Source organism: Corvus brachyrhynchos, unplaced genomic scaffold (assembly GCF_000691975.1).
Source record: "Corvus brachyrhynchos isolate BGI_N302 unplaced genomic scaffold, ASM69197v1 scaffold53, whole genome shotgun sequence".
In the NCBI taxonomy this organism is placed as follows: domain Eukaryota; kingdom Metazoa; phylum Chordata; class Aves; order Passeriformes; family Corvidae; genus Corvus; species Corvus brachyrhynchos.
The window spans coordinates 1,550,239-1,574,239 of record NW_008237681.1 but is presented as its reverse complement, the minus strand read 5'-3'; the positions used below and the strand labels follow the sequence as shown (position 1 = coordinate 1,574,239).

At 37.3% G+C, this 24,001-nt stretch overlaps 1 protein-coding gene and 2 long non-coding RNA genes across 3 annotated transcripts in view; 1 reads left to right on the top strand and 2 right to left on the bottom strand.

Moving 5' to 3' along the window:
* Positions 1–19: 19 nt before the first annotated feature.
* LOC108446199 lies at positions 20–5,889 on the bottom strand. The gene is made up of 2 exons (XR_001861322.1): positions 2,547–5,889; positions 20–2,444 (listed from the first exon to the last, which is right to left on the bottom strand). It is a non-coding gene; the product is annotated as an uncharacterized LOC108446199 (long non-coding RNA).
* An 89-nt stretch (positions 5,890–5,978) lies between these two features.
* CMC1 (C-X9-C motif containing 1) overlaps positions 5,979–24,001 on the top strand; it is a 29,997-nt gene continuing 11,974 nt past the window's right edge. The window contains exon 1 of the mRNA XM_017732089.1: positions 5,979–6,101. Within this exon, the coding sequence (XP_017587578.1) occupies positions 6,059–6,101 (43 nt within the window). The 5' untranslated portion in view covers positions 5,979–6,058. The remainder of the gene's footprint in view (positions 6,102–24,001) is intronic.
* On the bottom strand, positions 11,272–23,270 carry LOC108446198. The gene is made up of 2 exons (XR_001861321.1): positions 21,923–23,270; positions 11,272–11,708 (listed from the first exon to the last, which is right to left on the bottom strand). It is a non-coding gene; the product is annotated as an uncharacterized LOC108446198 (long non-coding RNA).

The window sequence follows — 24,001 nt, the reverse complement described above, 5'->3', positions numbered from 1 at the left end:
AGTTTACTTTTCCAGTGTATTTTTATAACTAGCTCATAGGCAAGTGTTTTAAAGCAAAACTTTGTAATGAAATGGAGTATTTACCTCACAAAAACAATTTTTACCAAGTGATATGAAGAATAACTGAATCTTCTAAATTAATGCAATTTTGCAACTTAGTTATAAACTTGTTATTCATTCTCCAAACCATCTCAAGTGTTGTGTATACTATAGGTCTGTATATGGAAAAAGTGACAGAATGGCTGTTAAATTCAAGTTTTAGTAGACTCATCATAGATGAAAATAAGGCCTTCCTTTCCAGGAAAACAGCTTCTTTACAGTGGAGATTTTCTTTAAATGTGATGTAGGTTAAAGAATGGTAATTCTGCCTGTATCTCCTTGGTTTTCTTCCCTTTTCACTTTAGTAACTCTACTCTTTCTAGTGCTGAAGTTCTCATTGATACTTTTCCAAGTTTTATTTCTTAGCTTAAAAAAGAAAAGCATCTTAGAAATCTGTCTACTCACAACTGCTTGCCTTTGATGGCAGCTGGTAGGAAAAAAATAGTAAGATGTATTAAAAAAGAAGGTCCCCTTTATGGCTCCACATTTCTCAACCAAGCTCTCAAAATAATGAAAGTGATTGTTTTTAAAATTTATGTGTTTTGAGGAGTATTGTATTTTAACTTGGATTCTTGAACCTTGATTGAACTTTCTACAGCATTTTTGCAAATAACGTAAGTGATGTTTAAAAGTTGACAGAAGTGGGATTTCAAGAAAAAAATTAGGTGGTAGCCAGTTGCTAATTAAAATGATGTAAAGTTGTCAAAACTTTCTCTATTCTTCATATATACTGCGATTCTTAATGAAAAAGCAATAGTATTTAAAGTACTATTTTGAGCATTTTTTGAACATGAATAAATAAAAATCCCAAGAAAATCCAAATTACAGGTCATATAACTAGAAATGCACGTTTCAAAGACTGTTACTGGAATTGTTTGTCTCAGTTCCTCTTGGGTGCAGAAAGTATGAAGCTTCTTTAAGTATCTGAGTAGAGTAGATTTCAACTTTTCTGAGTAATCTGTGTCCCTGCTACCTGAAGTCAGGAAAGAGGTGAAAGCAGAACTGTAAATACCAGCAGGATGTAGTAAAAGATGAGTAAGTCAGTTAGCTGTGTTGAATGAAGTGAGGAGATGATATGACTTTCTCTCAGGACAGTCTTCTAGAAAAGCTTTTGTCTTGGTATCCTCCTCTTGTAATAATAGTCTTCTAATTAATATGAGAAGCTGCTACAGTCCCTTTTGTTATTAGGACTGTAAAGCAGCTTTGTATTTCATTCTGCTCTTCCCCTTAAAGATCTGCTGCCTGCAGCACAGGTCTACACTGTGCTCGTGTTGTTCTCCAGGCCATGCTGGGTCTTTCGGTCAGAGGCTAGAAAGTCAGGAAAGTATTTGTCATCTGTTTTCCCAGCTTCCATACAGAATGAAATTGATGTGTTCTTGTGGTTGAGATGTTCTTGTTCCTATTGATGTGTATTAGTTTTTTGGTGTTTGGTCATTTTTACAAAAATAACGAAAAGTGTTAAACAGACCAGCTGTGGTCCTTGGCCTTCCATGGCAGAGCTTTTGCAGCTGAGGATTTTGATCAACCACAGAAGGCTATTATTACAACTGTAGTGTTGTGCCCTACATATTGTATGCAACAAGAGAACCACAAGCACTGAGATTTGCCAAAACCCACAGATTTTATTTGTTAAAAAATAAAAAAGTCTTAAATGTTTCTTAGTGATTTGGTGAAGAGGGATATTTCCCAGTTTAGTAAACTCTCTCTTTAATTCTTTGCACTGGGCTGAGGTTTTATGGAAAACCATTTCTCTTTTACAAAGCTATTCCCTTTTCTGTTGTTTTCTCCCCTTTTGTCTTTTTTTTTTTTTTTCCCCCTGCAAGCTTGTAACTTCTTTAACTGTTCTTTATCATCTTCTCTGTTCCTTGTCCCCAGGAGGAGCATTCTGGAATCTGCTGATCAGTCTTTAGGAAACATTCAGTAGTTCTGTCACACAGATTCCTTGCCTGTAGACTTAGTCACATTTTCAAGGAGCTAGTGACTTAGCTGTAACCCCTGGAAGCCTGCATTTGGTTTTTATTCTGGCTAACGTCTATGTATGTTTTTACAAAATACATAGTTTTTAGTATTAATAGCATTTAGTCTGTGTTTTGTAACCTTTACTTGATTAGCTGTGTTCATCCGTCTCTCGTAATGTTTGATGGTACTTGGAAATTTTGTCAGTAAGTAAGATAAGGGTAAAATCTCAGAGTATTAAATTGATCTGACAAACATGCCCAAGTTTGTGCTGACAGAGGGAGAAGAAAAAGCTGCTGCTAACATTTTTCTGGCCCTCTGGAAGCTGAGGGGTAACATGCTCTTGTTGGTTCACTTTGTGGTGAAAGGCCATGGTCTCTTCAAACAGCCTACCAAGAAGACCAGGAAAAGTGAGTGAAGGATGTGGGTGGGAACCAAAGGTATCAGCTTTCAAATGCAGAAGGCAAACTGTAGGAAAATATATTTCTTACCTGTCTGGGAATAATGTTTTCAAGATGAAATAAAACAGGAGTAAGACTGTTGAAATGCAGATTTTTCTGTAGGGACTAGTCTGCAGCAAATCCGGTATTAGGGTACGAATCACCTTTCTTAGTGCAGAGTAGTGAACGTTCAAAAGGGGAAAAAAGTACTTTTTCTGGAAACTGTAATATAGTTGAAAAAGGGCAAAAGGAATTGATGGTTTTTGAAGGAAAAACACTGTAATTGTAATGCAATGTAGAGTTTAGAATCAAGGAAGAATATTCAAATACTTAAGATGTTCCAGTTGAAACTCACAAGAAAATACAGTACTGCCCAAATTGAACATCTGCATTTGAGCTATTTGGAGAGGTAGTTGCACCCAGAGCCTGAAACTTAGACAGTATAAGGTAATTAAAATTGCTTGGGCTTTTCATAGAGTCAGGTTAGGTTTAACACCATCAAGTCCAACCATTATTAAGCACTTAATATTTTCTAATTAAAGATACAAAAGCAAAATCCTGTGAATACAAACATTTGTAAAATTTAAAAAAAAATTAAAACTGATACTTCCCAACAGCGATTCTTCTAAAAACTGTAGATGAGTTTATAAATAGTCTTTACTGTCATTTTCTTTATACTGTTGAATAATTACCTTTGAATTACTGTTGTAGCTCTCTTTTCATTCTTCCTACTGGATGCTGCCCAGTGTCCTGATGTGCCCTCTCCTTCCTGCATTTTCAGCCTCGATAGACTTGACAACAGGGGACTAAAAAGAAGGAGTTTGCCTGGAGCACAATTCTGTCATGGTTCTGGTTGAGCTGGTGTTAACACCAGTAACACACTCCTTGCTATCAGTCTTACGCCCCTTTTCTTTTGAATAATCAAACAGAAAATTGGGTGTGTAAGCTAAGAGAAAACCTGAAAATCCTTTCTGACTGTTTTGGGCTATCAGGGAGGTCTACTCTTTTGGAGTTTCCTTTTCTTTGCTTGCTTGCTTGCTTGTTTTTTTTTCCAGATGGCCTTGTGTCCTGTTTCCCCTCCAGCCTTTAGTTGCACTCCTACCCACCTCTCTGTGTCAGTAGAGGGATAGCTGATCCTTGCACAGGAGCCCTGTGCTTTGTCATTGTGAAAATCGTGGATGCTTCCAGCCAGCTTTGCTAGTGGGGGAAGCCCAGCTGCTCTTCCCAGGCCCTAAAGACTTCTTTCCTCTCTGCTACATTTCCATGTATGCTATGGTATAAAAGTGGAACCTGTGCGGACCTGTGCAGGTCAGACTTGATGATCCTTGTGGGTCCCTTCCAACTCAGGATATTCTATGATGCTAATTAGGGGAAGTAGATAAGTAGATCTAATTACTCCAAAGTGCTGAGAAGCACTTTTTTACAAGTATTTGAGTTAGTTTTCCGTTTTGACCTGCTTAGTCTCTGCCTGTTAGGTGCATAATAATGATGATGTGATGGGGATGAGTGAGGGCAATGGGGAACTGGTAAAACTGCCTGTTTGGTGACAGGTAGCAACCCACTTGCTTTTAGCTGTGTTTGCATTTGTACATGATTCTGTGTACTCCAAGCAGCAATATAGACAAGTTACATTTAGAAAAGAAAGCATGGGGAGCAGAAATTCAGGCTGTAATTTGGGCCACTGGTACTCATGACAGTTCAGTTATATAGTGAACTAGATCAGAGAATTTATCTAGCTGAAAAATTGCCTACCAGGAAATTTATTTACCTTTAAATGAAATTAACTTCCTCTTTCATTCACTACAGGCTGCTGAGCCTGTTTGTGTGGGCAGAGGGAAAACAGCATCATAGGGATGGGGAGAAGGCAGGAAGGCTGCAGTGCCAGCTTGCTTTGACTGGAGTGAGTAGAGCTGAGCCACGTAGACCGGTGGTGCCAGTTCCTGCCATGTCATTCAGCTGAACTGATTTCTCCTGTTTACAAAACATGCTTGGAAGTTATCTGACAGCTTTGTGTTGTCTGTAGCCTATGTACTGTACCAAGTGTTTGGTACAATAATTGCACTGATACGCTGCAGAAAGTTAAAATGAAGGATATTTGTAATTATTGTATCTCATGAAAATCAGAGCATGGAAGCAAATCTAAGTCATGAGCTATTTGTTTTTAGTGTTTTTGTTGTATGTACAGAATAGACCTTTTCTGTGCTAGAAATGCTAAGAAAGATATTTTGAGGAGAAATGTCTTTAATTCAGATTCTGTATATTGCTCATTGTAATCCTCTGTTTTGTTGACAGATTCCACTAGTAATACACATATGCAGTACTGTGTAATCTCATAATGTAATCTCTTAGCATTAGCAAACTTTAAAAGATGATTTAAGAATGACTAATGTTAGTTCCAGTTGTTTTTTTTATGGAGAAGTAACCAAAAATGCTCTGAAAAATACAATGTTTGAAAGCTGTAGGTAACTTAAAACCTGCTTCTTTCCTTCATTTCAATACATTGCACATTTACCTTTTCTTCATCTTTTTTTTAATACCTGATTTTAAAATGAAATTACTGTAACCCAAAATAACTGACGGTATCTGACAGTAGAGTTTTCATAGTGTGAGCATCCCAACTGATGCTATTCTGAAATGTGATATCAACATCAAAGGATCAAGAAATAGTGTGCTTGAAGATGAAAACCAGGTATTTGGTGTAAATGCATAGGACTATACAGTGTTCTGAGCAAATGTCCTTTAAAGGGTTTTAAACTCAGAAGCTAAGAAGTAAAAAACTGTTCTTGATAAATTCTCATCCCTTCGTTTTGAGGAAAGTAGATTTGGAAAAATAGTAGCTTTTTTTCCTGATGGTCTGTGTTGTTTATTCTAAATCACTAGCTGTACTCAAGAGAATTCTGGAGACAACCGAAAGCAAACTGCAACTGTACTTTTAAGTACAGGAATCAGGCAGCAGCATTTCTTCTTTTTAAATTGGATTGCTCAGTAAAATAGCTCCTAGATCCTCCATTGAAGAGACTTAGTTTTTGTCTGAAGAACTGAAGTCTTCCACGTAGCCATACAAATTCTAGGTTGTGCTCTAGTATGTGCTATGTTTTTCAGCTTTGTGTCAGTGAATAAAAGACTACATACAGATCATGTTTGTATAAAAATACTACTATCCTGAAATAAAAGTATTTAACTGCTGTGCTGTCTGTATGCAGATGTTTTATTTAGTAAAGCAGAAATTCAAATGTGCTGCCAGAATTTGCTCCTATACTTTTGGTTCATTATACACATTAAACAGAGTAGAAATACTCAGGATAATGCTCATATTTGTATTGGAGCAAATTTTTAACTTTCCATCCTTTTGATCTGTGTGTTCCTTCCGTGGTACTTTCTGCGGCTGTTTGTGACAATTTTAGTGTACTTGTGCATGTTATATAAACAATGCCGTGTTATTTCTTTAGATTGACTTTTTCTGAGGGATAGATAAATTTTTTTTTCAAAAATATCTTTTTTTCACTGTTGCAGAAAATTCAAAGCTGAGACATGTAGAAAAAGATGTTTTGATACCACAAATAATGAGGGATCGAGCCAAGGAGCTGTGTTCAGATAAGGTGCAAGGTAAGAGTCAAATATTCATTAGGAGATCAGATGTACTCACTTTTGTGCCCTGAATATAATCCTTGTTTTTGAAATCATGTAGTCAGAGAATTAGTATGTGTGATCTGCATCTTATCAGTTCACTGTGAAACCAGTATTGAAGCATATAAATCTGCTGTGTTGGCTTTGGCTGCTTGGTGATATGGACTATTTTCCAAAATGACTTGTTCTCAAGGGCTGTAGAATTTGGTATGATTAATACAAAAGTTTTCACATCTCAGTCTGGACTATGTGGTGCAGAGCAGTGCAAGAGTTATTGTGTTTCTGTGTGTATTATTTAATACTTACATAAATTAAATTGCCTCATGTAAACCTTCAGTTAAGGCATCTCTCATTATAATAAATTTGTTTAAATATCCCCAACTGACTGCATCCTTTCCCTGCCCCAGCACTGAGATGGTCCATGCACATGAACACACACATGTTACTAGACAAATGTTGAAACAGGGTGATGCAGTGCACTTCTGTTTTTATTTTCTGTTGAGGAGTACTGGACAATAACTCTTTAAAGTGGTATCACTACCTCTGCTGAGAGCTACTTACATACAGGTTAGCCAAGAATGCTGCTATAAGAGGGATGTAAGAATGGATGAAAAGCCACAGATTTACTCTGTACAAATGTTGGCTTTCAGTAGAGGGCATTTGCATCCAGTCATCCAGATCTGTGCTCTCTAAACTCCTTTTGTTCATGCACCCCTTCGGTAAAGAAATTTCTGACTGCACAATCCCAATATATTCATTTATAAATTATGTAAATGTATCACTGTACTTGTATGTTATGGACATTATAAAACATAAAAATAGAAGTTAAAAAAGGATGAGATAAAAATGAAATAAACAGTACTTTAAAATATTTTTAAGCTATTTATCAATCTAAAAGGATTACTGTTAATAACAGTACTTCTTGTTGAGATCTATATGACTGAACATGCATCATAATTTTTAAAATCTTTAACACTCTTATATTGGAATTTGAATGTCTGGTTGTAAGTTCAGTTTATTTCAGTACTTGATCTTAATGGGTGTCATGCCTGAAAAATATGTCTTGCAGAGATGCATAGATCCCCATGGAAGAAGTACATAGTTGCTTGCACTTACCAAATTTTACTTTTTGAAAATGTAAAAGTATTTTGAAAAATACTCATTTTTCAGTCCTATCCAGAAGTTTTGCAAAGGTTTTGCTTGAAATTGGGCTAATAAATGATCCTTTCACCTGATGTCAATCAGTTGTTCTTCCAAGCTAATGAGAAGGTGTTGCATGTCAGTGTTTTCAACCTAAAACTCTCCTTGGGACGATTTTTAAGAGGTCAGAGAGTTCTGTTTATATCCTTTTAAAGTGTACATATATAGGAGGTTTTCATAGGTGACACATGTTTTGTTCACCAACAAAACCAAACCAAAAATTAGATCATTAGGTGAACGTATCCAAATACCTGTTTTCAAGATGCTTTCTCCAAAGCACAAGTTTCTTTTGCAAAGGAGTTACTTTCTTACTCGTTGTTAAAATGACACCTTCACCTTGAAGGGGCATGTTGAATGTTTAGTTTTTGGAAATTCCTGCTAGGTAGCAAACTGCTCACAGCCACTTGTCATCACCAAAAACGTCAGTGAATTTGGAGTACTTGTCAAACCTGACACATTTTTTTAGAAAAGACAACTCTTTTAAGCACTTTGCCACGAGTTATCCAGAAAACCTCTGTGTGGTGCCAGCGATTTTCATGGACCTTCCCCACCTCATTACAAACTCTGATAAAGGTACCACTGTTTGAAGGGCTTGTTTTTGTCAAGTTCTAACATTGATGTCATCCTGTAGCATTTTGTGCACTCCTGACTCCAACCACTTTGCTGCAATAGCTCACCCCTGAGGGATGCAGTGAGGAAGTTTCGTGTGCAGTGCTCTCTGTAGCCTGGGTCTGGAATCCCTTTTTTACTCCAGTCAAAGCAGCTGCTCCATCAGTGGCTACATTTGCACAGTTTTTCTATAATACATTGTTTTTTATTCAGGAAACTTCTTGTTGAGAATAGATCTTCTCCAGTACATCTTTCCTTCAGTGGCTCACAAAAAAAAAAAAGGTCTTTGTGCATTTCATTGTTGAAATGCTGTTGAAATGCAAATACCACAAGGTGAGAGAAGTTAGAAACTTCTATACTTTCACTCAGCTGTATAGCAAACCTTCCACACCGTTTAACTTGTTTTCACACTTGTTTCTTCAAGTATTCAGCAGTGTCTTCTGTGCTCTTCCAACACTATTTACTGACAAAGGAATGCATTTTAGTTTGTTGCCATATTGTTTTCCCTGAATTATTTCAGTGACTTTTACCATGGCAGGAAGAACAATTGTTTCCCCAATGGCATGTATTTGTATTTTGCTATTATTTAAGAAACTTCAAAGGAAGTTTCTGAAGTTTTTATCACTAGGTTTAGAGTAAAGTCCAGGTAAAGTGAACAAGTGTATTTTTAAGCAGCTGCTTTTAGAGGTTCTCCAAAAAATATGAAAAAGTAGTGTTAGAGTAATATCTGCAAAAGGAAAGGTCATCATGTAACAGGTGCCTTCCAGTGCTGCCAGAAGGACTTAACAGACCTTTTTTTTTCATTTGAAGAAAAGTTGAATCATTTTTACTTTGAACTCTATACCTTTTGGGGAAGAAAACTGAAGATGAAAAGCAGTTGCAGCAATGTGGGTCATTTGAAAGAAGATGTCGATTAAAAGTATTTTGAGAGCTTGCTATTTGTATAATATTGTTTGAGGTTAACCAAACAATGTGTATGTGTTATTATCCTCTGAACTTTCTCTGTGTAACATGACTTGTAACATGACTTTGGTTTCAGCATCTTCATTTTCTGTGGCAGCAACCAATGTTGCTTGCAATGTAGGTTCTTGAGCTGTGAGTTGTGGACCATTACCTTGAAGCTTCTCCATCTTTTTCTTTCTATAAATTTTAAAGCCAAATGTTCCAGTTTTTCTCTTTCTGTGATGTTAGGCAAAACTATAATTTCTTCCTTCTTTCTCCTGTATAGAGTTTAGTTGTATATCTTTAGGAAAATAAGGTTCATGGATACATCTATCTCCTGTCATTCCTCTGTCACCTGTAAGCCAGCTTTGATCAAATTGTGTGAAAATTAGAAGTGGAAACTGAGTATTTCTGAAACAATTTTTCTTTATCAAATAGGCAAGCAAAACCCCACATTGATACCTGTATTAAAATAAAAAGGTGGTAGCATAGCTTCAGTTGTTTTGTTGTACACCTTTTTATCTGGATGGAGGGGAGAGACCAAACCATGGGAAATGAAGCTTAAGCAGTTTTGTTATCAGTAGATTTATCATCTCATAAATCTATTGTGAGATTATTCCTGGAATAAATTTGTCTTGTTAGTACACAGGGATAGGTGTTAATCAGAGTAAATAGGCTATGCTTTTTATGCTGTAAACAATTATAAGCTATGAACATAAGCTGTGTAATTAAGTAATCAAAGCTCCTGCGACTTGGTTTGTGTGCTGTGGAGTGCACACACATGCATGAAATGGAGTTGTTTACACTGAGGGCAGAGATACTCATTTAACTTTCTCTCAATATAGGATTTTTCTGCTTTATGCTAAGTTTATGTTTTAGAAACTCCTATTAGTAGACCTTTGTTTCTTTCTGTCTTTAGGAAATTGTGATAAATGCATCGGTAGTATAGGAAATAAAGCTATTCCACAAGTATGGGCCTTTACAATTGGCTTGATCAGGCTGGGTTCACATGTGTCCCTATGGGGAGCCCCTATACATTCAATAGTGCTCTGCATGAGCACAGGGGTCCATCTGTACCCAGCCCGGTACCTTAGCCTGCAGCTATACCACCTAGAGCTGTGTGCTTATCAGAGCTAATAATGCAAGTAATGACAGCCTGTCCAGCACGTGTTCCAGAGCCGTCCAGGGAAAAGAAACCCCAAGCGTTACAAAAATAAATAAAAAGTAAAGGTTTTGTTAACTTAAGAAGTCATCCTGCTACCCTAGTGCACAGTTAAATGGGTGGCTCATTGCTGTGCTTGGTTGTTAGCCTACCAAAATGGCTTAGGGATGAAATAACCATGGAAAATATGTCCACCTGATAATTTTTAAGAACAATTAAGTATTGTGTCTGGTCATATTTCATTTTACTTAGATCATTTAAATTTGCTTACAACTTTATTTTCAGATTGTTCCAGTATAAGTTCTTGTGTGTGCTGCATGTTACTTAAGAATTTTGTATCTCTCAGTTTCCGAATAATTTTTGTGTGATTTAAGAGTTTCAAGCACTTTGTTCAGTGAAAATGGATATGTTAGTAATTTTGTTAACTTGGGTAGTAATTCTGTTAACATGCTTTCTGGGAAACACTAGTCAATTTTCTGTGACCATTATGTAAATTTGCTTTATTGTGTTCATATCCATGCACTGTATGCGTGTATCTGAAATTGTGGGCAAAAGTGTTAAAAAGCAAGCAAACAAAAAACCCCAACAACAGTGTCATACAGGAATGTTTCACTGTAATTTTACAAACTGTAGCATGAGTTTGCCTGAAATAATATTAAATTATATATTTCTGTATCAGCACGTCCTTGGCATTTTAAACCTAAGTAGCTAAAAGGATTGTTTACTAGCCATTGCCTCCCTCACGTATTGCTTTTATGAAATAATTTCTGAAGCAAGCTGTTTTCCTGGTTTGCTTTAATTTCCAGTTATAAAATTTAAATATGAATAAGCTTCTTCATCAGAATGGTGATCTTTAGCACATCAAAAGTTCTGTAATTTCATCCAGCTGTGCTTTGCTTTCCATGACTCCATGCTCTAGAACTAGGGACAGTTATGGAAAAAACTGCAAGAGCTGTGGTTGATTCTTGACCATTTCTACAGAAAAATTTGTCTAATTTCTTGAGAGCACTTACTCCGCTGTTCGAAGTTACGGATTCTGAAACTGAGCTGATGGCGTTTTTTTGGTAACAGAAATACACAAACTTGGACTGTCAGCTTAATTTGGTTTAATTTTGGGTTACTTGGCTTGGAAAATAGAAACAGCTGAGTGACTTTGAGATGTTGTGGGTTTAGACTGTGAAGAAGTTGTCTTGAATTGAGATCCCAAAAAGAAATTACTGGGTCACAGAGTCAGTCTTGAAATAAATTAGTTCTGTATTATATTTATTGTAGATGTTTTGTGTATTTGTTGTATTGTTAAGCATTTCTGCCCACCTTCCAAAACCTCACAGCCTTTTTTTCCGGGAGAAGAACAACTTCCTCCAGAGATAAGGGGTTTAAGTTCTATTTTCCTCTGAATTTTTTTGTTTGTTACTGGTACATCATCTGCATTTGGGTCTTTAAGGTCACCAAGAAGGACCTGCAGACATCTTCTGTAACTGATGCTCCTTTGTAGGGTTCAAGGATTCAAGTAGGAAATGGAACTACATGCTTTTCGGGGTGAATACGGGGATAGATAGTTCAACTCTGCCTGGTTCTGCCAGTAGAAAGATGGTGAAGTAAATGTAGCCATTTCTTATTTGAAGCATATTGTGAGAAACATCCATTGATCAAGATGACAAGTTGTTCTGTCCCTTTAAAAAAAAAAAAATTATTTATTTTAAAATTTTTTATGAGAGACACACCAGGAAGGTATTTCTAACTTGTGCCAAGTTGAGGACCTTCACTGGAGAACAGTTATGATCATTCTGTTGCCTGTAGGAGCTGTGAAATTAAAGCAACTGGAGTCACATTGCTGAAAAAATCTCATGATACTTGGCAGGGCTTTAAGAAATGGTTGGGAAAGTGTGGCTGGAAAAGGACATTTCCAAGCAACCACCCTCCTCCCATTCTCCAGATTTCCCATTAGCCCTCTCCTCCTCAGGGCTCATGTTGATACTTAGTGAAGATGATGGGATGCAACACTACTGCAGGCTTCTCTACAGCTGAGTATGACCAGTGTCATCCAGAGTTTTGATAATGTGCAGTTACTCAACAGTCCTGTCACTGACATTATCTCTGTCCCCGTAGGGGCCACCTGCTCTAGACCATGACCCTTACACCTGACATATCAAGGTCCATAAATCCAAAGAAATTTCTGATTGAACTACATGTGGTGCTGTACATTTAAATGCCCAAACACACCTCTAGATATTCCTTCTTAAAAAAAAATTATTTTATACTTTTCTGTCAGAAATGCAGATAATGAAATGTGTGAAATCCTTAGCAAATTTTCCTTGATGTTGCTCACTTACCTTGGTATTGCAGGCCAAGTTCTGTTAATTGTTGCCAACCCTTGTTGGATGCTGAGGGAGGATTAACCTGTTGGTACCTACAGTTCTGACACCAGAAGATGCTAAGACTGATAGTAGAGGGAAATTACGTGACAGCTCTACTTAAAAATTTTGATGGGTCTTCTTGTATTAAAGCAAATTGAAACTAAAGTCACCATTTACAGCTGAACTTCGCTATCCACTTTGCCTCATTGTGAAAATATAGTCCTTACAATTTTTTTTTTAAGTTCACATGTCTTAGCAGTATCTTAGAACACAGTGATCTTCTAATTGACCAAAGCAAAAAGATCAAGTGACTGATAAAAATCAATGAGTTAACATGACAGCTGCTGGTACCTTTTTTTAGATTGAGCTGCTGTGATCAGAAATTGCTTATATGTGCTTATGTCCATATTATTCAGAGTTTGGTGGAAAACCTGAGTGGTTACATGGGAGGAATCATAGATTTGTTATGACCACAGTATCCTTCTCTTATGAGAATGAAAAAAGAATGCTGCATTATTATCTGCAACTTCATTTTTGTGAGAGGAAGGTTAGTATAATTTGGGGACATAGTTTCAATTCAGCAGGTGGAGAGTGGAAGAAAACTGTTGTCCTCTGTTGCTGTGTTTATTATCTGAATATTGAAGTATATTATCATCATATTGTGTGCGACCACATGACCCTGTAGGAAGCTGTTGATATTACATTATGTTGTATGTGTTGTGCAGTTGTCAGTTATTTAAATTATTTTAGATGTTTTAATAGTTATATTTAGTGCTGGTAGTAAATAACTATGTGCTTTTTTTCTGGCTAGCGTTCCTCGAGAGTAAGATGCTGAATTTTTATATTATGTTCTTGTTTGCACACAATTGCTTTTATTTTGGAAAAAATTATTCAGTGCTATATATTTCCAATGAGCATTTACTCTCATCACATTTAACTATGTGAATTAATACAATCTCTAGAGGGATTATGGTATATTGAGCTTTGCTCCAACAAACTGGGCAGAGAGAACAGCTATATGTAAATTAGAATTTGAAGAAATGAGATTCTAGATCTGTGTGGGTTTGTTTGTTTGTTTGTTTGTGTGAATGATAACAGCATTAACTACCCTAAGGTAATTTATAGAAAAGATATATTAGGGCATACTGTATTGCTTTCAGTGTTCTGACTAGTTTGTAGGACTTCGGAGAAAATGTTCAGGGTGGGAACTTGTCCTGTTTGATTATTTTTGTTCTTTCCCCCTCCATGTCATTTCAACCCAGCTGATGACAAGAAATGGGTCAGACTGCTAGCTTTACCACTGCAACTTAGTTTGTGGGGATTTTTTTTTTTTTAATTTATTAGGGAATGGAACAGCTTTTACAGGGACAAAGAGAAATGAAATCACTTTCAGTGAAAGAAAGAGGCCTCATTATAGTCACCAACAGCAGTTATTGACAGCTACACTTCCTATTAACAAGGAGCATTTAAGAGTTTGGCTGTTGGATCTTTGGACTTGATCTAATTTGCTAGCATTAATTAGTTTCTTTTGAGCACAGACACTTGGTGCTCACAGCTATAGATTTAGAGGACTAATTAGGACAGAAAATTGAACAGAATGGGGTAAGGCATTAACCTTCAACCATTACCAGCTGGGGCTCTGATAAAGACCACAGAGTCCAAATGCTCCTATTCATGCAAAGAGTACTCTAATGAATATCAATTTCAGCCAGGTTGCCATATCTTACAAGCCTTGTCTTGATTTTGATTCTCTTACCTGGTAGAGATTTTTATGTATAGATATTAAAGTGATATTGGTAGTTTAGAGCTCATAGATGAGAACCTCGAGAGGTTATCTATGTTTTGTCCAGTCTTTCAATTTGCTTTTCTCAAGTTGCAGATTTTATTGGTTTCCAGCTAAGATCCTGGATTTCAAATTGATTTCCCTGTCCAGCATAAATATATTAACATAGCCCAGGTTAATTACATGTTCTTAACTAATGCTGGTTTAAATAGAGGATGCCTGTGTGGTTTTTGGATTATTTTAATACACGGTAGTAATATCCATTACAAGAGCACTCACCAAACTAACTGCTGAAAGTTGAACAATAGGATTGCTTCTTTTGCAGCTCTTATGGTGAGATACAATTATTGTACTGTGGTGTTTAGTTGGTAAGCCAGTTTTAGGAGGAAAATATTCTTCCAGACTATAGATTCATAGTGTTTTAGCATCTGCAGAATGGGAGTACTTTAACTGTATGTAAGGAAAGGAAAAAACCAATTGCCTTTGTCCTTTTGTATAATTTCTTAGAATGCTGGAAGAGTTGAACTTGCAATGAAGCATCAGGATCATCAGTTGTTTCTACCCTTTGGTCATATTACTACTCCCTGACAAACTCCCCATTAAATCTGAATCATTGTTGCTGTCTTCATTTGACTTCTGTACCTGGAAATTCTTTGCCTAGTGATGAGAAAAGTGTAAAAGTCTCTTCTCTGTCATAATTTCTCCAAACTTGTTTTTTCAGGAATGGCGCTAGCTTTGATGTATATGGCTTTTATGTGCTCTAATTATTTCCTGTTCTCCATTAGTGCACTCTACAGTGGTAGATTGAATAGCTGGTTTCATGTCTTAGGGTCCTGCTGAGGTAAGATTGGCACAAACTATAAAAATAGAGAAATTGAACCTTGCCTGTATCTACTGATCTTGGGGTATTTCATGGTGTTTAGATCAGTCTTTAGGGAACCCCGTGAGGTGAGTGTCCATAGTGGAGGAGACATGGTCAAGTGCTGCTCCCAACAAAAGAGCGAGGGTAGCCTGATTACGGTTCTAGCCACTTACTAATGCCTTTTTCCCAGATATTATATACAGTATTTGCTGATCTCATAGTTTTCTTTCCCAGTGGACACATTTTGATTCTTCTGTGTCAGTCATTCTTATTACCAGCAAGTGAGCGCAAACTTGGGATTCTGTAAGGGGTTTTTTGCATCCATTCTGTTGATGGTGGTAATAACCTAGGGGTGCAGCGTTAGAGTGTTGCAGGAAGGTGTTACTGTGGCGTAGGTGGACAGAGCAATGCACTATTCGTGGCAGTACATGTGACTCACAGTAGCTGTTATTTTCGCTGCCTGTCCTTTACAGTGTATTAAGTAGCTGCTCTGCAGTTTTGGATTATAAACCCCTCTTAGATACTACATTCAACAGTTACACACTTAGCACTTAGTGTAAATAAATCTTAATAGTTTTAAGAGGTCATGCTGTATTCCCATTGTCTGTGTATAAATATTTATGTTGTATATGAATTATTAATATTACCCTGGGGTTGCTTTCACACAGAAAATAGGTTATTTTTCAACTATTGAAGTCAGAATGAAAACTTAGTTTGGTCAAAAAGTAGCTACTTTTTGTATTCAGAAATACAATAAATAGTGAGCATTCAGGCAGCCTAAAAGCAATGTATTGACCTTGTATTCAGCATAGGGTGATAGGGGAAAGCTTCTGTCCATTCTTTAGAAAACACATGAAGTTGACAAGTGTATTTGCCAAAGAAAATTGCTTATCCGAATCTCAGAAATTGAAGTGAAGCTCAACAGGAATTAATAATAAATGGAAATCAGAATAGGAGTTGTGATTTTACATAATATGCTTTGATTTAATGAGGCGGTGGATTATGAGAGCTGTAGTTCTGATCTCCATTTTTTCCTGTAGATTGGAGACCTATACCTGTTGTGCATATCTTTGTGTAGAATGTTATGAGTCAGCAGAGCCAGTCCAAAAAAAGGGGCAGAAATCACAGGTCTTATCAGGCAATGAGGGAACCCAAGTAAAAGTTGAACTGTAGTTTGGCAAATACACTTTCAACAAGATGTGGTGTTCTAAGTGTTCTTCATTGCTTTCTGAAAACAATGAAATCTCAAGTTTTCATGCTGTTTTGGAATGAAAACTTTTTAAGCTTCTTTTTCCAAGTAGAACAGTAGTTCTAAAGATTGCGTAGCTCAAACTGAGTTGTCCCTCTAGCACTTACTCTTTGATGTAGTAATTAATTGGCCATGTGGTAACATTGACAATACACAAGGTTGTTCTTATAGTAGAAACAATGTTGCCTGTTGATGAGTAAAACTATGCTCTTGTAAATTATTTTTAAGGTCCTTTTAATAACAACAGCAACAAAAAATAATCCACCTCTTTCCCACCCCCAGTTTTGTTGCTGTTGTAATTGCTTTCCAGTAGTTATCTGTGTGGTGCTGCCTAGAAAAAGAGTAGGGAGATTTATGCTCTGAAGAGTGTTCTACTTAAAGGTCTGATGCCTGAGAAAGGAGTAAAGGCTACATAATGAAAGGTCATAAAACATTTGTGCTGTATTGTCATCCCTCTGAATTTTATTTTTAATAGTCTTGCAGAAAGGAGTCCCTGTAACGTTTGCTGCCTCAGATCTGGATAGATGCCTCTACAGGAAGTGTAATTGTATAACAGAAGGCAAGAGGTGTTTTGGATGAGGAATCAAGAGGTGCAGAGCTGGTCAGAGGATAGGAAATGGGATGGTCAAGGAATGCTAGAGCTGTACAGAGCTTTGGAGGTATGGATGAGGTGTTAAATTTATGATAAGGGAACAAGAAAAGCAGTTTAGCTGCTGTATTCTAGATTTGAGAGGGATACTAGTTAAGGGCTTGAAAGGAATCATGGAATGGAGGGAAGGTAATCATTCTGATGGGATAATGAGTAGGAAAGGAACTTATAGTAGGAATTTTGAAGAAGGTAATGTAGAGGACCTGTGCACGAAAATTTACCTTGGATGGAATGAACAGATTCTTTTCTTGGTATTTATCCACTGTATTGGGAAGGACTTGAAATGGTTGTAGGGAATTTGGGGCTTTAATTATGGTACTAAGAGATCTGCCTTCTTACCTTTTTCCTAAAATGAGTTTAAATAAACATTTCTTTAAGTCTGTGATGCCTTTTTTTTTTGGGCTTCTGATATTCAAGTTCAGAATTTCCTTGTATTACTTTCTTCACCTATAGTGTCATACACTTTACAGTTTTCTTTCTTTCTGGCTGTGATCCGGAATCTCTCAAGGAGGTGCTAGTCATTCTTCTTTTTCCCCCTCTTCAATATACACTAAATATGCCCTTCAAGCTTTCAGATCAACAACATATTGCAGGGATATTTAAGTAGTCCTTTTTGAAGCACAGACTCAGAAAGTTACTGTTACATTTGCATGCCATGCTCAATACAGGTCCTGCTTTGTTTCTTGGTGACCGAAATGTCCCATAGTGTTACAGGATGCACATGAAGTTCATGAAAACAAAGCACTGCAGAGTTGTGGCTTGAGATGTAATCTCACCTATGGCTGTAGACTGTCAGACTTTTAAAAAGTTATTTTAGGGAGACATAGCTAATGTTGGCAGAAAGAACTTCTGAATGCTATGGTTTAATATGTGGAAAATGTACAGAAAGTGGATAATGTGGAAAGACATAGGAGAGAGTTGAAAGTAGGACTTCTTTATGCGATCTGGACTGGTCCAACTATGCTTCAAAAGCATGAACTTCAGTTCTGTGAAATACTTATCAAACCTACATGCCCTTGGAGGGCACACTTATCAAGCATTAAAAGGGATGCAGGTCTGGAAAGGACTTTGAGAAGATACTTTGGGCCATCATCTTCTCTTGGGGCCATACCTAATATGCCTGTGTTTGTCCTGTAATCAGGTTAATGTTTCAGCTACTATAGACAGCCTGTTTCAGTGCTTAGTTTTATTTTACCATTCAAATAATGCTTTTTGCTTTCTAAGTTTTTTGGGGGTTCAATGCCTAAACTAACTTTTCTTTGTGTATCAAGCAATTTATGTTCTCATACATTGGGCAGATTCCTGGTAGTGATCTGAACAAAAGCAGGACTTTAAATGGGAAGAAATAGAATGATCTGATTTATGTTAAACAGGCAAAAGGGAAAAAGAAAAATAAAAGACTTGTTCAGTAACCATTCCGGAAAACTATTTCTATCAGAGTCCCCAAAATGGCTTAGGGAAGGTGTTGAACCATGAGATTCCAGAGTTGTTTTCAGGAGCATGAAGAATTTTAAACACAAACCCCCAAAATCTTTAATGCTGTGATGTTAAAAAAGACATTTAAATTCACAGGGAGAACTCATGCTTTCAGGTTGAAGAAAATTATATCCAATAAACAAGAATGACCACAGTCTGCAACTTCAAACTATGTTGCTCATTACCTTTTTTCCTGCCTTTGGGGTGATAATTTTCTACAGTGAATCTGACAGCCCAGTCAAAATGATTCATAAGACCAATAGTGAAAAGTACTCTTTATTTTTCTCTGGTGTAGATAATCTTTGTCATTTCTTATCTGTCCTGATTGCCTCCTCATGTTTCTTTGCATGTGTTTTCTGAGTGGTTTGGGTTTTTTATGCTTAATATAGGCTTCAGCATAATCTAGTTAATGAACAGAAACTTAGCATTGCTTTCCATAGAATATGGAAAACAGGAATATAAAAGAATGTATACTGTTTGGGGTTATATAACTTAAGATTTAAATAGTAATCAACTAATGTTTAATGGGGTGCTAGAAGAGCTCACAGCTTGTCTGGTGTCTTCAATGACTTGTATTAAAAGTCCTATGTTTAAAATATTTTATATTAGCTACATGTAACAATGCTTCATGACAGTTGAGTAATAGTATTAATGGTTTTTCAGCTTTCTCTTTGTAATAGAGGTGTCCCCATACTTTGAAAACTATTCCAAATTTAAGGGAATTAAAAAGCATATTCATGGATGTATGTGTGATGATTTTTTTTATTTTATACATTCCAAACAGCATGAGGAAGTTGTGAGTCCTTTGTGGAGAGTGAGAATGGTGTTCAAAAGATGCTTTTGCTTCAGCTAGACTGTCGTGTAAGTTCATTTTGATATGCTCCATCTGTTGAGTAGCTATAAAACTTCCACATTTTTAAACCAAAATACTGTTGGGGGAATTTGTCCTCTTCACTCTGTTGTCAAATTCATGCAAATACTAGTTACCGACTGTGCATAAACCATTGGGAAACATTCATTGTTGGGCAGAGAATACCTAGTAAATTACAACCCCAAAAAATAATTTTGCAATTCTATAGAAGGAAGATATTTAACAGAGTTGCAAACTTTTGCTTTGGCTACCTTCTCCCAACAGTAATTCAGATGAACAGTTCTGGTCTCATAATTTCCTTTTCTGCAGTGGTTTCACTGCAGTGCTGTTTGTTCCAGACCTGATGTTACAGATCTCTGTGGCCCTAATATTTGACTTGCCTGAAAGCTAATTCAGCCACTCTAATAAAGAGGAGAAATAATCACCTCTGTGAAGTGTGTTAAAAGTACTTAGAGGTAATAACGTTCAGGTTGTGGTATCAGGTTCAGCCAGATACGTTTCACATAAACAGTAAATTGTAACAGTGACTATAATTGTTCTGTGTGAAGCAGGTAGAATTCCCTTGTTTCTAATGTAATATAGTCAATGTCTTATTTTACATTTGATTATAAGGTTGACACACTGATGTTTGGGTTCTACTGTGCCGTGGGCATCTGTCTAAAGAGATCTGGTAGTAGCAAGTCTTTTGTGTGTCCAGACCCTGATTGTACAAAAACATTTTGATTGGGCATTTTTGTACTAACAGTTTTCAAGTCCTTGGGTCTCTAAGCCTTGGCTGAACTTGTAGCAAAAAAGTCAGAGCAAACACCTAAAGCTTGTTGTATTTCAGGCAATCGGAAGTGATGAATTTGAGTAAGAAATAGAGCCTAGCCTTCCTCTTCTCCCTTCTGCATTCTCTCAAAGCTCAGGGGGGATGGAAGTTACTTCATCCTGTTCTGCAGCGTTCAGAAAGGAAACCCTTGTAAGTGGAACACCCTTGGAGACTTAAGTCAGCTCCTCAAACTCCTCCTTTGGTTTTTGGTTAAGTCATGTAGGATGGGAGACATCTTATTCCAGCAGTAGTCCTCCCTCTCTCTCTCTCTCTCTCTCTGTCTCTCTCTCTCTCTCTCTCTCTCTCTCTCTTCCCTGTCCTCCTACCCCTTCCCTGTCAAGGCTCAAGGCAACAAGGATGGCAAGGTACTTGCAGAATTAGCTTTGGGTGGGACATGGAAATTTTAGGTGGCTAAAATGAGGTAAAGTGAATTCCACTGGTAGTCTTAGTCTCTGTTCAGACATGTAAATGGTGGTAAAACCATAAATGAAGGAGAACTGTCATGATCAAAGCATATGGGCCATGGTGTTGATATGCATAAAGCAAGGATGACAGTGCTATCAGTTTTTGTTTGGGTATTTGATCTCCTGCAAAATCTGTTTAGAAACCCTTGGAATTTGCAAGCATTTCCTAAGGATTCCTTTGAGCTGTTTCTTTCCTGTCTGTCTCTGGTTGCTTCCATATCTTGGGAATCCCGTTGGTTTGTTAGTGCCTGCTCTGACACTAAGCATCAGTGTCCCTGCAGGTTCTGTGCAGGTGTGGACTGGCAGGATAGTAAGTGTCTTTCAGCTCCCAACAAGATCTGATGGGAGTAGGGGAAAGGCAGTTGATGCCTGCTGGTTCATGGCAAGCAAGGCTCAGCTGGACACTGGTTACCAGTTTTAAAATTTGGGAAGAACACTTGGAGTTGAATGTAGGCTTTTTACTTTTATGTCTCCAATTACTTTAGTTTTTTGTTTTCTTTTTACTTTCACCACTGGCAGCAGTCCTGCACTCTAGCTCAAGACCAAAATCTAAAAGAAACTATTTTTCATAACTAACTTGATATCTTGTTTCCTGTTTCATCACTTTTTTTTTTTTTGTTCACCAGATATATAAGGCTGAAATTTTGGTACGTAGGGGAAAACAGGCAAATCATCTCAACAGTGTAAACTTCAATTCATAAATGTGAGACTTGCAACCAGACTGCTGTACAAGAAAACAGATGCCATGCAATAAATTAATACTAAGCTGAATAATAAACAAGATGTATTGTTAAAGGTCTTTAATGCAAAGAAAGTGATTTCAGACTTTCATATGCTTGTTTTCTGTCTTTGTTTTAAATGAAGCCTTTGCATGTGTTTCCTTTATTCTCTTTTGCGCACATTTGAGCTTTCTTGGGTTGAGGGCTCAGTCTCTGGTTGGGCAGTGGTGATTAACTTAAACTAAATAGGCAGCAGTAATGTGATCTGAGAATGAAAAGGATTCATTTCTTTTAAACGAGGCAAAAAAAACCCCCAAGGTTGAAGGAAATAGTTTACATAATCTGTAAACTAGTTAAGGAGCTGAATATTTATGCAGGTTGAAATTGAAGCTTAGTTGCCCTCTAGGGGTTTTACATTAATACAGCATATGCTAGCTTTTGGGTGGTTTTTTCTTCTTTCAGAAAAAAGGTGAGACAAGTCTTTGGAAAAAACTTACATACTGACAAATTTGTGGTGGTAGAGGCATGTGTACATCTGCATTCAGTGAGTAAAACTCATTTAGTTCAAAACCCAGAAAATGGAGGAAGATTTTTAGCCCGATTATGTTCTTTTTAATTTCATTGTACCAGTGGAGAATGCACTCACAGTCAACCAGTCACAGCACTGAAGTCTCAGCCAGGAAAGGTCCTTACTTTCAGTCCTAAGTAAAGAGAAGACAAAAAGTCACAGGGGGTTGTAATGGCAGCACCAGGACCCTCAGTCAGTTTCTGTTCATGTCCTGGCCACTGAATGCTGCTTCAAATTCTTGTGTCCTCAGCTGCCACTGACTAATGCAGAGGGGTCTTCTGTCACTTCTGGTCTTACAGCAGGTTGAGCCCTGGATATGGGTCCTGTGATTGAATGTGTTAGAAACAAACTCTGTCCTCTCCTTTAGAAAGCAATTGACAAAAACAGTAGTTCTTGATTGTTTGGATAGGCGTGTGATATTTCATTGGAAGTATCCTCGTGCCGTGGGAAGAAGTGTGACAAATGGCTTCTATACTGGAGCTACATATGTATATATATAACCCCTTGTCTAACTTTTAGTATCTCCTTTGCCAATGATTTTGTAGCAGACGCACTGTTAATATACTTACTTGAACAATTGCTAAATAAATTCACAAGAGTTCAGTTGTTTTTCCAAATATGGAGACCACATTTATGGGATTATTTTTGCTGTTCTTTTGTAACAGTGTTGACACTGTATTACTCTAAAATGTTTTTGCATCAGAAACAAGATAATTGGAGCAGGCAGAATAGATGCACTTAAACAACCCCCTCCTGTCAAACTTGAGTCCCTGTGCATACAGCTTGAGGAGCACAATGTAGTCAACTGTCAGAAGGTAGAGCAGTGTCCCCGAGGCTCCATGACACCAAACTACATCTGGATTTGTGCTAGTAAAGTCAATGATCTTACACAGATTTTTATGCCATTTGCCTATTAAGCTTTACACTGAAAAACAGTTTCTCTTTTTAGAGGGGCTTTCATACCTAGCTTCTGGTGCATTTTGTTTTGCTTTATAGATTTGCCAAAGACTTGTTTGTAAATCCCATCTACCAGTATTTCATTTTACTATCTTCAAAATTATAACTTCTGCTCTGAAGAAATGTACCTGGTTATTGCAGTCTTTTATTTAAAACACTTCAGAGAAAATGGAAGATAAATGTTACACAGTTACTACCAAATTTCCAGATATTGCTACATTTTGGTAGTGTGCTTTCCTGTCACATGGTTTAAAGTCATCTCTTCAAAATTGTGAAATGAATAGGGTAGTCTGAAATTCTAAATGCCTCCATAGTCAATGATGCAGTTTCATTTGAAAAAGTAATTCTACATGCTTTATCGCACTGTGGCCACAATTGCAAAGCGTCAAGTTACTCTTCACTATTCACTTCAGAATATGGGCACAGCAGAATTTTTTTCCTGGAAAATTTGCACTTTGGTTTTGTCATCCTTACTCTACACCAGCATATGGCTAGTCATTTTTGAAAAAAAGAGACTAAACATATACTGCGGAGTAGGGTAAGTACATGATAACTGTTTTGGAGATGTTGGAACGGTGGTTGGGGATGAATTGTGACCTGTGAGGGAAAGTAACTTCCTCTTTTAATAACTGTATAAATCTTTTATATTCTATCCCAAAAGATCTGAGATTTTGACCCTATTCTGTGTGGCCCATCTCACCCCCACCCTCCAGCTGGAACCCTGGAACCAGTTTCCCTTTTGCTTAGAGGATACTTCGTTTCATTCAGAGGAGTGAGAACTATTATTACTGCTACCACCACCAACCTTTGGTACTGGAACTCTGAGATAAATACATGGTTTTGGAAGTCCATTAAATTGAGCCGGGGGCAGGGAGGAAAGGAAGAATCCCTGACACAGCACGGTGTAACTGAGAGCTGGTGTCACGGTGGAATAGCTGGGCAAATGCCTCCTCAGGAGTTATATAAATACCCTGCTCTATCCCCACCGTGTGGTAGAAGGACATTACTGTTACTTCTTCCACTCCGTGAAGCTCTGTTTTTGAGAAATAGATATATTTTGACTTTGGAGTTCAGCTACAGAGTCAGTCGCTATGGGACAGAGGGAGGGGGATGTTGTTTCTTTAAATCATCTGTTATCCTAACTTCTCAGCTGTCCCTGAGTGGCTCGGCAGCTCCCGAAGGAGGCAGGAGGATAAGCAG